Genomic DNA, 15,319 nt, shown 5'->3' with positions numbered 1-15,319 from the left:
GACTTTAGGCACTGTGCCAAGTTTTCCCTTTCAGGATTGAGGTGTGGAGAGAGTGAGCCGAAACTCCTGTTTTGCAGGGTTCTTCTGGGCTTGATGTTCTTCCCAAAGAATGGTCAGTGGTGGGTTTCACATTTTGTTCCCACTGGTTCGCTGCCTGCCCACTCACTTTGCCCCTTCCACACATGCACCCAGCCTTCTGTGCATGTGCTTTGCTCGCACGTGCGCCTTCCGTGCATGTGCCCATCCTCAAAAACATACCTAAATAGGATGGCATGGGGGGAGCAGGCCCACCCATGATTTCCACTACCAGTTTGGGTGAACCAGACCGAACCAGCCGAATCCCACCTCTGATCATCCTCTAAAACTCTTCCAGTGTTTTAGAAGGTTTGAGTTTTATCTAGCTTCTGTTCTGTTCAGTCCGTATGGGGTCTGGGAAAGCTAGATAAATAAACAGAGTTTGGCAAGTTTACATCTACATATGTTTGCATCCAAACTCCGTGATGAGCGATTTTGTGATTAGGCTTCCGTATGCTTTGGATTGGAATACGTGCTTCAGACTGTAGGAGCACAGATGTAGCATCTATATATGTGACTCATTAAAGCAGCTGCACCGTTTCCATGAGGGGGTGGCTACTGCGGGAAAACCTCCCAGCAGCAACTGTGCAAACCTGGAAACAGATGTGGCTGCTGCAATGAATCAGGGACAGGTGCTGCTTTTATTCTTGACACATTCTGAAGCACTTTTCCCCCCATTGAACTGGGTTATTGCACAGCTCTGTTGAGATTTAATACTATTGTTGGAAGCCTCTTGTGCGCTTAGAGGGAAATTGAGTAACATAATCCAAAATGACTAGGCAATTGTAGTCTAATAGCTGTACTTGGTCTTTCCTAATTTCATCCCAGCGGGAAGAGGTATTAATTCAGCAAGAGCAGTCTGTTTCTTCTGTTTGGAATGCAGAAAGAAAAAGAGAGGTGAGGAAAATGTCAGTGGCTTCATCACCTGTTGCCATTCCCGGTCCCCCATTCCTCTAGCTAGGAAAACGGTCTTCGAGCTCCCATTGCAATAACTTCATCTTAATTGTTTTTTAAGCCTTGCTGACTTCGTAAACAATCCTCCTCCAAATGACAAGACAGGATCCCATCTGCTGCCTCTTCAGACCATAGAATAAAAGTTAGTCTTTTGCTTCTTGTAAATTGCTGTCACTTGAGTGACATTGTTCCAAAGCTGAGCAGTATATTGGTTATTCCTGTGAGGTTTGTTGTCCAGATGTATGGCAGAATGCCAGCTGGCAATCACGGTGGTCTTACCATGAATAAGTGCTTAAGGGAAAACGCTGCAATTCATTTGTAGACTTTTATTCATTCATTTCCACCACCACCATCCTCCTCATCTCATTGGGTTATAGAGTCCCATTAATTTACAGATAAAGGAAGTAATTTTAATAGGGTTTAATTATATTTCTGTGTTAAACCATTCATAGAAACTGATGTTTCTTTGCTGATTTCCATATTGTAATAATTTGCTGTGAAGATTAGCATAATGCTACACCCTCAATTTTCAGCCTCCTTCCATCAGTTTTACACACACATTTTAAAAAGTACAATATTTGGGAGAATACTTTGCAGAGAAACAAGAGTCACAACTTTCCTTGTGTTCATTTAGTGACCGTTCATAGTTACAGTGGCACTGAATAAAGTGACATGACCATTTTTCACAGTTCGATCTTTGCAGCATCCCCGTGGCCATGTGATCACAATTCAGATGTTTGGCAACTGGTTCCTATTGATGATGGTTGCAATATCCCAGGGTCACTTTTGCCACCTTCTGATGAGCAAAGGCAGATTCACTTAGCAACTATGTTACTTACTTAACAACTGCAGTGATTCACTTAACCACCGTGGCAAGAAATGTAAAATGGGCCAAACATCTTACTTAACAACAGAAATTTTGGGCTGAATTGTGGTTGTAAGTTGAGGTCTACCTGTATTACCAACTGGGATATAAGAGACTTGAATTCGTGCAGTTTGTTGAGCAGTTCCCTTTCCTCTTTACACAGCTTATGCCAGGGACCTTAAAAAGCACTTAGCTGGATTCATGGAGAAAGACACTAGTAGGTGCTGCAAATTATCGTGGTTCACATGGTGAGAAACATTCCTCTGAAAGCCAAGTATTATGGAAAATATTAGGCGTAAATTGTACCTAATTTATTGTTCTGGGTTTCCACCTTGCAAGCAACCAGTTATGGACAAGGTAGGTATTACTCAACTAGCAATATAATACAATACAATAGCAGAGTTGGAAGGGACCTTGGAGGTCTTCTAGTCCAACCCCCTTCCTAGGCAGGAAACCCTATACCATTTCAGACAAATGGCTATCCAACATCTTCTTAAAGCCTTCCAGTGTTGGGGCTTTCACAACTTCTGGAGGCAAGTGGTTCCATTGGTTAATTGTTCTAACTATCAGGAAATTTCTCCTTAGTTCTAAGTTGCTTCTCTCCTTGATTAGTTTCCACCTATTGCTTCTTGCCCTACCCTCAGGTGCCTTGGAGAATAGTTTGACTCCCTCTTCTTTGTGGCAACCCCTGAGATATTGAAACACTACTATCATGTCTTCCCTAGTCCTTCTTTTCATTAAACTAGACATACCCAGTTCCTGCAACCGTTCTTCATATGTTTTAGCCTCCACTCCCCTAATCATCTTTGTTGCTCTTCTCTGCACTCTTTCTAGAGTCTCCACATCTTTTCTACATCATGGTGACCAAAACTGAATGCAGTATTCCAAGTGTGGTCTTACCAAGGCATATAGTTCTTATGTTTTCATGCTGAGTTAAGAGACAAAGAGTAGTGTAGTAGTAGTGTAGCCTTTATTGTCATTGTACATCATGTATACAACGAAATTGGTTTTAGCCTCACTGGTGCAATCCATGACAAAAAATACAAACAACATAAATAGTATAAAGAATAATCCATATGCAAGTAATTGGGGGGGAGAAAAAGAGCATAATGAAAGCTCCGTGTCCTTCATGGTTTCTTGAATGGAAACTGGAGTGCCAGTCCTACTGTATTGGACTGGTCAGGCAGTCGCCATGGGAGACAGGAAGTCAAGTTAGACAATTTTGTTTCCTATGATGGATATACTCACACACTCTAATTTTTTGTACATTTGGCTCCTTTTAATTTGGATAGTTCTTAACTTGCAACCACAAGTGACCCCAGAATGTATGTTGCTAGGTAAGAAATTTATTAAGTGAGTGAGTTTTGTCCCATTTTACGATGCTCCTTGCCACATTTGTTTACGTGAATCACTGCAGTTGTTCAATCAGTAACATGATTGGTAATTGAATCTGATTTTGCTTGTCAGAAGGTTGCAAAAGATGATCATAGGACACTGCGACCATCATAAATATGAACCAGTAGTCAAGCACCGAATGTAAATCTTGTGACCATGGGGATGCTGCAAAAGTTGTAAGTGTGAAAAACGGTCATGTCACTTTTTTCAGCGCCATTCTAACTTCGAATGGTCACTAAATGAACCGTTGTAAGTCAGGGACTATTTGTATGTTAAACTGCTTGAATTCTTCTAAAAAGTGCATTTCAGAGCTACTTTTTACTGCTTGTAGGTCAACGAACAGGACCACAGTCATTAGCACCCTATTCTTTTAGGTATTTTATCATCTCAATTGCAGCCTTTATATTTTAAAATCTAGACAGCTTTAGAAAGGAGTACTTGTAATTAGAGACCTGGGAAGGGTTTAGAAGGTTGTCTCTCTCCATTTTAAAACAGTGGTGGCAAGTTGCCCTTGTGAATAATTGATGTGGAGTTTTGCTTGGAATGTTTGTGATGTAAATAGTAGAGAACACTGCTTGGCCTGTCACAAATCAAAGTGATCCAATGTGCTCTTGCTTGGCCAAGATTTCAGGGTGTGACTTTTAGGTAGACTTCGAATATATTATCATTAACACTGCTGCTGCTGTAATTATAATGATGAGCATTATTTAGTTTTCCTAATGTTGCTCTTTGTTATCACAAAGAGTGCTTGTCAGCGCTTTGAAAGATTTCTTCTAAGTCTGTTTGTCAGACTGCAGCAAAGTTTTCAGCAAAGCTGATAAAAACAAGCCATTCTTTGTTGCCGATGCAACACTATTTTGCTCTATGAATGGTGCTGAGTAAAACTACAACATTTAGAATGCCATTTCATTTGTCTAGTTAGTAAGATGATTCAGAGTCAGTTGAGTTCAACCTTCAGGGTTCATTGCCATAGCTAATAAGCAGACAGGCTATTAACTGTGTTCTGTGAATAAGTTGTATATGATGATATTTGAGCAGTGACTCACCTGAATGTATTCTGTGAGAATGTATGTTAGTCCTAGTTGCTCGGAATATGACTGAAAACGAATTCCAGTGCAGGGGTTAGTTCTTACTATTTTATAGTTTCCATGGGGTGACACTGACTATGCTGACTCACTAACTGATGGCTGGTGATTGGTGAATTACATGCATTCAGTTGTGTCAGAAATGATTCAGTTGGTTTTTTGGAAAGAAGAAGAAGAAGAAAAGATTTTTGACAACTTTAGAATATAAATATATACACTCCCAATTGGCTTTCTATAGAAGCTTACATTATTAATAGTTGCTTAGTAATACTGGGCCAAGTACTAAATTGGATATCAGAATGTAAATGTTCTTTTCATGTACATTTGTGTGTGAACATCATAACATAAAATGCAGTTGATAGAGTGTCACGGGATATATGTTTAATGGAATTGAGAATCCATTGGTGGTGGGCAGCTCAAAGAGAGACAGATGAAGTCTGAAAAACATTGGGATGCTCTTGAGACACTAAAATATGCTTCACCATAAATCAGGAGTATCAATAAAGATATATTTCACATTCTCGGATTTTGTTAAAATCACTGTTGGAGTTAAAGCTTCTGAAATTCATAATGTTTTCATCAATAGCAATAGCAATAGCAGTTAGACTTATATACCACTTCATAGGGCTTTCAGCCCTCTCTAAGTGGTTTACAGAGTCAGCATATTGCCCCCAACAACAATTCGGGTCCTCATTTTACCCACCTCGGAAGGATGGAAGGCTGAGTCAACCCTGAGCCGGTGAGATGTGAACAGCCGAACTGCAGAACTGCAGTCAGCTGAAGTAGCCTGCAGTGCTGCATTTAACCACTGCGCCACCTCGGCTCTATAAGATATAAAGTTTTATATCTTACTATAACTTAGCTTGAAAGGGACGCGGTGGCTAAGACGCTGAGCTTGTCGATCAGAAAGGTCGGTAGTTTGGCAGTTCGAATCCCTAGTGCCGCGTAACAGAGTGAGTTCCCATTACTTGTCCCAGCTTCTGCCAACCTAGCAATTTGAAAGCATGTAAAAGTGCAAGTAGAAAAATAAGAATCACCTTTGGTGGGAAGGTAACAGCACTCCGTGCGCCTTCGGCATTGAGTCATGCCAGCCACATGATCACAGAGATGTCTTCGGACAGCGTGGCACGACAAAACTGCGCTACGCAAAATAGCGGAGATTAAATCGCGTCGCTAAAGTCGCGATGTCATCACCGCGCGTCATCACCGCGGGAACAACAGCGCGGCGACAGAAGGGCGTTCTACATACTTCGTTCTTTGCCTCCAAAGGTAGCCCTCCTCTTCCAGCTGACAGCGGCAGCGGGCACGGGGCAAAGCCGGCTGCCCAGCAGCAGCAGCCTGCGGGAAGGGTCCAGCACAGCCACAGGGGGCAGCAGGAAGCCCGCGGGGGGCCCGAGCAGGGCCGCCGATGCTGGCGGTGGAGGAGGACGCAGCAGCGGCGGCGGCAGAGGCAGGCCGCCCTCTTCTTCCTCAACAACATCTCCTTGGATGGGCGGCTGCCGCCACTGGCCAAGCCCGCTTCGCCGGCCCCGGGAGAGCCTCAGCCGCCGCCGCCGCCCGCCCTGCCTCTTCCTCCGGGGGAGGTGCCGGCGGGGGAGGCCGCCCGTCCAAGGAGATGTTGTTGAGGAAGAAGAGGGCAGCCTGCCTCCGCCGGGCAAGCCCGCTTCGCCGGCCCGGGAGAGCCTCAGCCGCTGCCGCGTCCTCCTCCGCTTCCTGCTGCCCCCCGCGGCTGAGCTGTACCCTTCCCGCGGGCTGCTGCTGCTGGGCAGCCCGCTTTGCCCCGTGCCCGCTGCCGCTGTCAGCTGGAGGAGGAGGGCTGCCTTTGGAGGCAAAGAACGAAGCATGTAGAACGCCCTTCTGTCACCGCGCTGTTGTCGCAGCGGTAGGGTCGTTTTTTTCTTAGCGCTTCGGACGCCGCGGATTTGCCTCCGCACTTATGTCGGCGCGGATAAGGGCATCGCGGTTTTGGGGTGGAACCTTCGGACAGTGCTGGCTCTTCAGCTTTGAAACGGAGATGAGCACTGCCCCCTAGATTTGGGAACAACTAGTACATATGTGCGAGGGGAATCTTTACCTTTACCTATATCTTAGCACCAAAATAGACTCCATCAGATAGTTAGTGAATTTGATGTGTAATCCAAGGTACTAAAATTCCAAACAGCTGACTTGGCTTATAGTAGATTTTACTTCTGTTCAAAGCAGCTGCTTATTAAATGTATAAGCTTCTAACCATCACTATCAACTGCTTACTATCAGGTATTGAGTAACAATGTTTTTTTCAAGATGCCTTGGTAAGGCCATGCTTGGAATACTGCATCCAGTTTTGGTCGCCACGATATAAAAAAGATGTGGAGACTCTAGAAAGAGTGCAGAGAAGAGCAACAAATATGATTAGGGGACTGGAGACTAAAACATATGAAGAACAGTTGCAGGAACTGGGTATGTCTAGTTTAATGAAAAGAAGGACTAGGGGAGACATGATAGCAGTGTTCCAATATATCAGGGATTGCCACAAAGAAGAAGAAAAGAAGAGGGAGTCAAGCTATTCTCTAAAGCACCTGAGGGCAGGACAAGAAGCAATGGATGGAAACTAATCAAGGAGAGAAGGAACTTAGAACTGAGGAGAAATTTCCTGACAGAACAATTAATCAGTGGAACAGCTTGTCTCCAGAAGTTGTGAATACCCCAACACTGGAAGTCTTTAAGAAGATGTTGGATAGCCATTTGGTTTCCTGCCTAGGCAGGGTGTTGGACTAGAAGACCTCCAAGGTCCCTTCTAACTCTGCTATTGTATTGTATTGTATTGTATGCTTTTGTAAAGAGTCCCATTTCTATACCACTGAATAGTTGCCTATATTAGTCTTGTATGTCTAAAATGAGAGTCTGTACTATTATATGTACGTTTGCATTCATGGTGGAAAACAAATTGATAAGGGTTCTTTTAATGTCATCTCAAAGCTAAAATAGCTTGCTCTCTTAACAATTTGAATACTAGAAAATGATCAGCTATTGCATATTTGAATGCCAGGCTCATTCTAGCTCCCTATTACCTGGGAAGAAAAACAGAGAAGATTCTGCAAGCCCTTGTCTCAGATTTCTATCCCAGCTCTTCAGTTTGCATGCATTTGTTATTATAAAGATTCATAGAGTTAACCTAAAGTAAGGCAAGTGGCACCTTCCTTGTAAATCTTGAGTAAAAGTGCAACAGTAGTCTGCAGCCTAAAATTGAATTTCAGATTTTATGTACGTATTAAGCTCATTTTAAGCAATTTCTTGTTTGAAGTTTCTTTGTATTTTACTAGAAAAATGTATCCTTTTAAAAATGTATATAATAAGTATTGCTTTCAAAACATACAACTTGAAATATAAACATTATTTCTGTATACAGGGTAGAGTTAATAGTGTCCCCAAGATTAATTTTCATGAGATAACACTCCGGCTGCTACTTTACTTTGTTGTAAAATAGCAGGCATTGTTTATATATAGCCTTAATCAGAGTTCTTCAGAATTCTGAGCTATCAAATATGAGCAATTTGTCCTTGGAAATCCTTCCAACTGGTGTAGGTTTGTTTAGTATCTCCTCCACTAGGATCTCAGGATTCAAGCAATGCAGGAGAGAAGAAAACAAATGTCGTTATTTGGGCATAATGTAGCAACTCTGTAAATAGAGGCATCTTACTTGTTTCATGGTGCCACTTGCAGGTGGCATGAGTGAAAAACAGCAAGCAGCATGTTCCTTGATCAAGACTCCTAGCTAAAGTGTTCAAATCATTCAGAAGACTGTGGACTCCATTTAGGCAATTTTACTTGGTTACTAGTTTGTTTTGAAAGTCGGAACTTGACTGTCAAGAGGATGTGACAGCTATAAAACTCAAATAGAGCTAGAAATGAAGAGGAAACCAGTTTTATCTTTAAAAAGGAAATGTGGTCAAACGGCTTTAGCAATAGTAGCAGTTTCTTCCAAGCTGTAGACTTAGGCTTCTTCCTCTAACAGGGAGGAATATTCATTTAAAAAAATGTCAGAACATAAGAGCTTACAGGGCTTGCCTGTACATTGGAAAATGTTTCAGTTGGAAGGGATTTTTTTTTTAAAAAATGACAAACTGCAAGATTCAGAGGTCCTATTCTAAAATAAATTTAGGATTACAGCAGGGAGGGAGCCAAATATCACCAGCATTATGGAACAGCTTCCATTTGGGTATTAAATATGCCCCTGCTGTGGTGGTTTCTGGAAAATGTCGGAAACGTAATTATCCTAGAGGCATTTAGGAGTTGAATATTGTCTGCTGTTGCTACCGTGTAAACTGAAAAGATGCAGGATGTAGTGTAACCGTCATCTGATTGTGTAATAGAGATTATTTGTATCTGATTATAGTGTTACTGTGCTTGTTACATTATTCTATAGGTGTTCTCTGATTTGTTGCTGATAGTTTGATTGTTTGAAGTTTTATATTTGTGTGGGATTGTTGTATTGTTTAGAGTGCTGCACATGCTGAATCATTGCTTTAACACTTCCTGAGCTCAGTGAAATTGGTGACATATGAATTTGGTAAATAAATAATGTACAATGCCCAACTGCTGGAGTACCAAGCATACTTGTGGGCCTTTTTTAAATTGTAATTCAGCTTGCCAGCATGGAATATGTTGAAAAGTGAGAAACACTCATTTAATAGTTTAAATCCCACAAAATAGGTAAAAAGTACTACAGGTAATGGTTATTAGTACTGAGTGTCCTGGCTTATAGACATGGGTGGAATGTCCATGAAATAGGGGGAAAGTCATTTGTTTTGAGCAAAAGCAACTTCAGGTAAGTCTTTTGCAGCATTGGTTTTCATCATGCAATCACAAAAGTTGTGTGGAAGTAAAATGAGGTAAGCCCTCATTTTAATCATGAACAAAATTGAGCCAAGAATTGCAGTCACTAAAGCAGCTCACCATGTGGCCTGACAACATAATAACCATTTTTTACAATAGTCATAAAGTGATTACTGGAGTTGTTAACTGGAACATGTGGATTGTTAAGCAAATCCATTCTCCCGAATGGGAAACTTTTTTGCCAGAAACCAGCAAAAAGTGCCGAAAACTGGGCAAAACCTTTGCAAATTCTAGTCACAAGATGGCAGGACCCTGCAATCCAACATAAGTGCAAGTCACTTGCCAAGCAGCAGAAATGCGATCATATGACTGCAAGGGGGTAGAATAATTGTAACTTTCAATGTAGTCAAAAGTGACTTTTTTGGGGGGGGGTGTTTGTTGGAACTTCCAGTGATCATTAAGCAACCTGTTTTTAAGCGAGAACCATCTGGAAATGTACATCTCCAAAATTAGAAAAAAATTAGCAAGATAAATACTTTTAAAAGTGCTACAGCAGAAGAGTCAAGCAATAATAAAGTGATAAAATGAGGTAATTACAGCTTTATTGTGCAAATGTCCATTGAACTGAGTATGGGGTGGTGGGGTTATGGGGAATGTGACAGATTCATTTTAAGACAACCTACAAAAACATAATGGCAGAAATAGACTTCTCTGGTAGTGTGTGTATGAAATAGGAAAGAAATGTTTGAGCTTAGAGCAGCCCTTTTAACAGATCCAATGTTTTGCTCCAGTGTCGAAGCAGAACACTCAAAATACAAGTGAGGGTGGCAGTATATTTGTTTGAATCAAAATTGCTTGCTAGTGGGTTTTTTTTTTTCTGTCACCAGAACACTCAGAACAAAACTGCTTGAATCGACCAAGTTCTGGGGCTGGAGCAGAATGATCAACACACTCATTTCTCACAGGTTTTGCACACTCCTGTTTTCCCCATATTCTTTCTTTCTAAATGGACATTGTGATTGCACAATTTACATTTGGCAGTCTTCACTTTAAAAAAAACAACCTACCAATTCATGAGGCATCACTGCACTGCTTACTCACGAATAACTTTCCTATCATAAACAATTTACCGTAAACCAGCAGGATAAATTTACCTGTCAAATTACCAATGGTCTTTCTCTCCCCCCCTCCCCCACAGTCTCAAATGGCCTCTTAAAACTTTTAACGGATTCTCCTTCACCTCCAATTCTCCTCAAAGAGTTTCTGACAAGAAGAAGTGGATGAAAGCTGTATCTGGTGCTTTATAGGCTAATGCACTCTTAAGATTTTTCATCTTGAAAGATTTTGAAAGGAAAAGCAAAAGGCGAAAGCCTCATTTTATTCCCTAGCGAGGACAAAACTCCAGAGCTCAAAGTGTTTTGTTCTCAGCTCAGGACACTCAAAACAGTCATTTCAGAGTCAAAACATTGATGATTTTGACACTCCTGCTTTAAAAAGACACTGTTGTCTTGAAAGCATTATCATCTTGTTGCTCATTTTTTTCCTTTCTCCACCCCATCCCCTTAAAAAAAGTCTTACTGATATTGAGCGTAAAAGTAGTTCTTATAGAATCATCTTCAATTTCCTTTAACAACCTCTGTCTGGAGAGAGGCATTTTTGGAAAACTGTGCATGTAGTCCTAGACCAGGTTGTGTCAAACTTGGTTTCATTGTGGGCTGCTTCAGGGTTGTGTTTGATCTCGGGGGGGGGGGGGGGTCGTGGCCAGGGTGGATGTGGCCAGCTCACTGTCAGTCATCGATCCGTTTTCTGCAGCAACGGCCTTCTGCAGCCCTCTGCCAGGAAAAACGGAGCTCGGGGAGGCCACATGTGGCCCATTCAGGCTCCATTTTTGCTGGCAGAGGCACTACGGGCCGGTCCTTTGCTGTTTCCAGGGTGGGCCTGCAGGCCAGATCTAAGCACTTCACAGGCCAAATCTGGCCCATGGGCCTTGTGTTTAACACCCCTGTCCTAGACTTACAACAGTTCATTTAGTGAACATTCAAGGGTTACAACGCCACTGAAAAAGTGACTTATGACTTCTTTTTTTCACACAACCGTTGTAGCATCCCTATCAAAATTTGGACACTTGGCAGCTGACTCATATTTATAACTGTTGCAGTGTCCTGGAGTCTTTTGCAACCTACTGACAAGTGAAATCAATGGAGAAGCCAGATTCATTTAACAACCATGTTACTAACTTAAAAGCTGCAGCGATTCACTTAACAACTGTGGCAAAAAAGGTCGTAAAATGGGGAAAACTTCACTTAACAAGTGTTTCACTTAGCAACATAAATTCTGGGTTCAGTTGTGGTTGTAAGTTGAGGACTCTCCACTGAAATCTTATCATTGAAGACAGAAGCTCCTACTAGTAGATTCAGCTTGAAAGGGGGAAAAAAAACCAAGTATAGCTCCTTCTGCAAACTGCTGTTCACAACTGTTGGGAAACAATTTAATAGGAAACAGGGATTTTATTTCCACCCACAATAAATAAGCTGTAATCAATGCAATACCTTACCGCTCTCATTTCCAACTGGTGCAATAATTCTTGCGCTGTTTCAAAGTCATTAATGGGTTAAAGGAGGATTTCAGAAACAAGCTATACTTAGCTCTGTGGATGTCACGTCATAACCTGATTTTGATGTGTGCCTTTGATAAAGCACCAGAGTTTCGAGGCTTGCATCCTGGTGTCTTAAGATAACCTGTTTGCAACCTCCAGATTTTCATCATGCTTTTCCGTGATAAAATTCTAGTTATCGGAAGTAACCTTGCTATCACAAGGATGGATCTGATGTGACACACTTAGGCTCTAGACAAGATACTCTTGAATTTTTCTTTAATTTTTTTTTTGCTGTGGGTGGTCTAAAAAAATTCTGAAGGAAGGGAAGGAAGAAGGAAGGGAATGAGAAAGAAAGAAAAAAGAGGAGGGAGGGAGGTGCAGAAAGAAAAAAAAGAAAGAAGAAGGAAGGAAAGAAGAAATGTGAGCCACCTAGACTGGTTTTGCAAAAAGAAAAAAAAGTGTTTTATTTGGGGTTATGTAAAATTGAACAGATGTCTAGATTCCATAGCTCTTTGCTCTGCTTCTCCCTAAATGATGGCAACCCCCCCCCCCCCCCCATGAGAGTGAAAGAGAGATAATACTGGTTATTTTCATTTTTGGATCAGCCAAATGGAATACAACTTGTAGAAAGGAATCTTGCATCTCTAAGTCCTGAGGACGTGTGTCTACATCCAATGAAGTATAAAAAAGAATGCTCTTTTAAAATTCCCTAAACTGAAGACCAGAAAATCTTTCATGATTCTGATAGATTTTACCAGCAACCTTGCTTGGTAAATAGGACCAGAATTTATGCCTCTAAGCCCGTGATGACGAACCTATTGCACATGTGCCACAGGTGGCATGCAGAGCACTCTCTGCAGGCACGCGAGCTGTCACCCCAGCTCAGCTCCACCATGCATGCGTGCGCACCTCCAGCTGGCCAGCTGATTTTGACGTCACTATCTCACGTGGGGGGAAAGGCGCATGCAGGAGATGTGCACATATGGCCACGTGTGGAGCGGTCATGCGTGCATGCGCAAAGGGTCACGCATGCATTGCATTATGGGTGCGGGCGCAGGCCCCTCCCTGGCCCATTTTTGCTCCCAAGAGGCTGCAGGGAGGCCTACTAGGCCCAAAACAGGGGGACGGGGTAGCGCAGAGGGGTCACACGCACATGCACAGGGGCAAGGGGTGGGTCACACACATTGCTTTGTGGATGCAGGTGTGTTATCTCTTTCTCGCGCGCACACACACAATTTTGCCATGTGATAAGAAAACGGTTTGTCATTATTGCTCTAAACAATAGGATTTTATAGTGCAACATGAAATGACCATATTTCTTAGTGACAGCAGTTCTAGGAACCCCCAATTACTGTCTTTAAGCAAGGAGCTCACATGATTGTGATTTCCTGCTAGCTTCCCCATTGACTTTGCTTGTGGGAAGCTGGCAAGAATCATCACAAATCACATGACTGTAGACCCAGGGACAGCCAGAACTTTGAGGGCCAGTTGTAACTTCCAGCCATACAGCATGATTGAAGTGGTTGGTGATCATTAAACAAGTACCGCCTGTATTCGGTGACTCAGAATTTTCTTCTCAAAGGAAACCTGGAATAACTTAATTCATTTCCAGCATGATCTCCCTCCTCTAGTTGCTGAAGAGCTCTAACACATTTTTACAAAGATGTTTCCAGGAACAATGTTTCTTGTGCCAGCACTTTTAAAAGGATACATTTTTTCAACACATTTGTTATAATCTAAACACTTTGTAACAACTTAGAGTAAAAACTGTTATAAACTCTGATCAGTCCATGCTTATTTAATGGTTTTTGTTTTGGGACAAAAGAAAAATACAGATCACAAAAGGAAATTCTCTTTGTATTTGAATATCTGGGTTTTTTTTTCCTGTTACCATATTGTAGATATTTGAAAGTAAACTTGTACTGGTAGCTTGAAACTTTATTTTAAAAGTTGGTTGGTTGGGGTGGTTTTTTGTTTTTTTGTTTTTGTCTGTGTCCTGCTATTATCCTAATTAATATAGTAGTTGAAGTTTTGTTTGTGTTATCAGTCTGATTGCTGTGGTGGTCTACACAAAATGAGAGGCAGCTCAAAACAGTTCAAAAACTTCCTTGTTCCGACTTTAAAACAAAACTCAGAATACTGGTGATTTGTTTCTTCTTGTCTGGAGGTAATTCCCAATGATCTGAGAATTTAGAAAAATACTGCCTTCATGTCGGGACTGCTTTTTTCTAAAAATCACACTGCTTTGCACATCCTTAATTTCTTATATGGTGTGTGATGCTAGCCTCACCTTTGTGGATTGTATTTGGCCACTTGAAGACTAATTCCCAATATTTCCAGCATGGTTGGCTGAGGAAGTCTGAGAATTGAAATCCACAGGTCTTAAAATTGTCAAGACTGAGACCCCCCAATGTAGGAAAAGCATCTGTGTGCACTTGGGTTTATATTTTGTTCGTTTTTGTGGGATTCACCATGATGACTTTTTTGTATATTAAAAGTTGGAATCGTGCCTTTTATTATTAAAAAAATGATGATGTAAGGCCATTGTAGGTGACGTTAAAATTAAAGATACAGAAAGAGATAATGGTGTGACGTGATTCATGTTCGTAGACATCACCCTCACTATGAGCATTTGTTTTCTCACTTTCCAGGTCTATTTAAAAGCACCCATGATCCTTAATGGGGTTTGTGTTATATGGAAAGGCTGGATAGATCTCCAAAGACTGGACGGCATGGGCTGCCTAGAATTTGATGAGGAGCGAGCACAGGTAAAGAAGACAGCCACAGGCTCTCATGTACTATTCCGTGATTTCAAAATTTCATGCATTTTTATAATACACTAGTTGATAACCCGGTGTTACGTGGGTATTTATTTATAAGGGGGAAATGTCTGGACCAAATGTAATTTCTAATATTGGATTCCCCCCGTTACCAGATGGAGCTCCCTTCTGGAGTACTGTGAAGCCATTACCATGGCAACTCCACTGCTCTGTACAGTAGAAGCCATTTTACGGCAGTACAGTATAAGCCATTTTAAAGCACAACAGGATGTATCTTAACAAAATGCACACCCCGAGGGGTGTCTTTCCCCCACACTATTTTTTTCCACAAAGTAAGTCATCTGTGTACCAAGTTTGGTTGAAATTGCTCAAGGCGTTCCAGGGTTATGCTGGAACATACACACACACACAGTCATTCTTATATCTATATAGATTTATACATTGAGGTTGAAGGAATCCTATAATAAGGGGGTTTCCCAATTTGGCCTCTTGTGGGCTTTAGCTCCAGAATTCCTCAGCCAGCCATACTGGCTGGGGAATTGTGGGAGTTGAAGTCCACAAGTCTTTAAAAATGGCCAAGTTGGGAGACCCCTGATATAATGCATTGAAAACATCAGCAGAGTCAAAGTAAAAAAATAGGTTCAGCACCTTTGGGTCTGCCTGATTCTTTTTTTCTTTTGACTTTAGGTGGTGGTTGTTCTTTTTCCTTCTTCCTTTCGTATTCATTGCACATAATTTAAATGGCCAATAGTTT

General features: G+C 41.6%; 1 protein-coding gene across 3 annotated transcripts in view; it reads left to right on the top strand.

Moving 5' to 3' along the window:
- Nucleotides 1-15,319, top strand: part of CBFB (core-binding factor subunit beta) — a 43,589-nt gene that overhangs the window by 15,138 nt on the left and 13,132 nt on the right. For all 3 annotated transcript variants that reach the window (XM_032231265.1, XM_032231264.1, XM_032231266.1), the window contains exon 4: nt 14,437-14,553. In XM_032231265.1, the coding sequence (XP_032087156.1) occupies nt 14,437-14,553 (117 nt within the window). The remainder of the gene's footprint in view (nt 1-14,436; nt 14,554-15,319) is intronic.

This window comes from Thamnophis elegans, chromosome 14 (assembly GCF_009769535.1).
Source record: "Thamnophis elegans isolate rThaEle1 chromosome 14, rThaEle1.pri, whole genome shotgun sequence".
NCBI lineage: Eukaryota > Metazoa > Chordata > Lepidosauria > Squamata > Colubridae > Thamnophis > Thamnophis elegans.
This window is presented reverse-complemented; position numbering and strand designations above follow the sequence as displayed.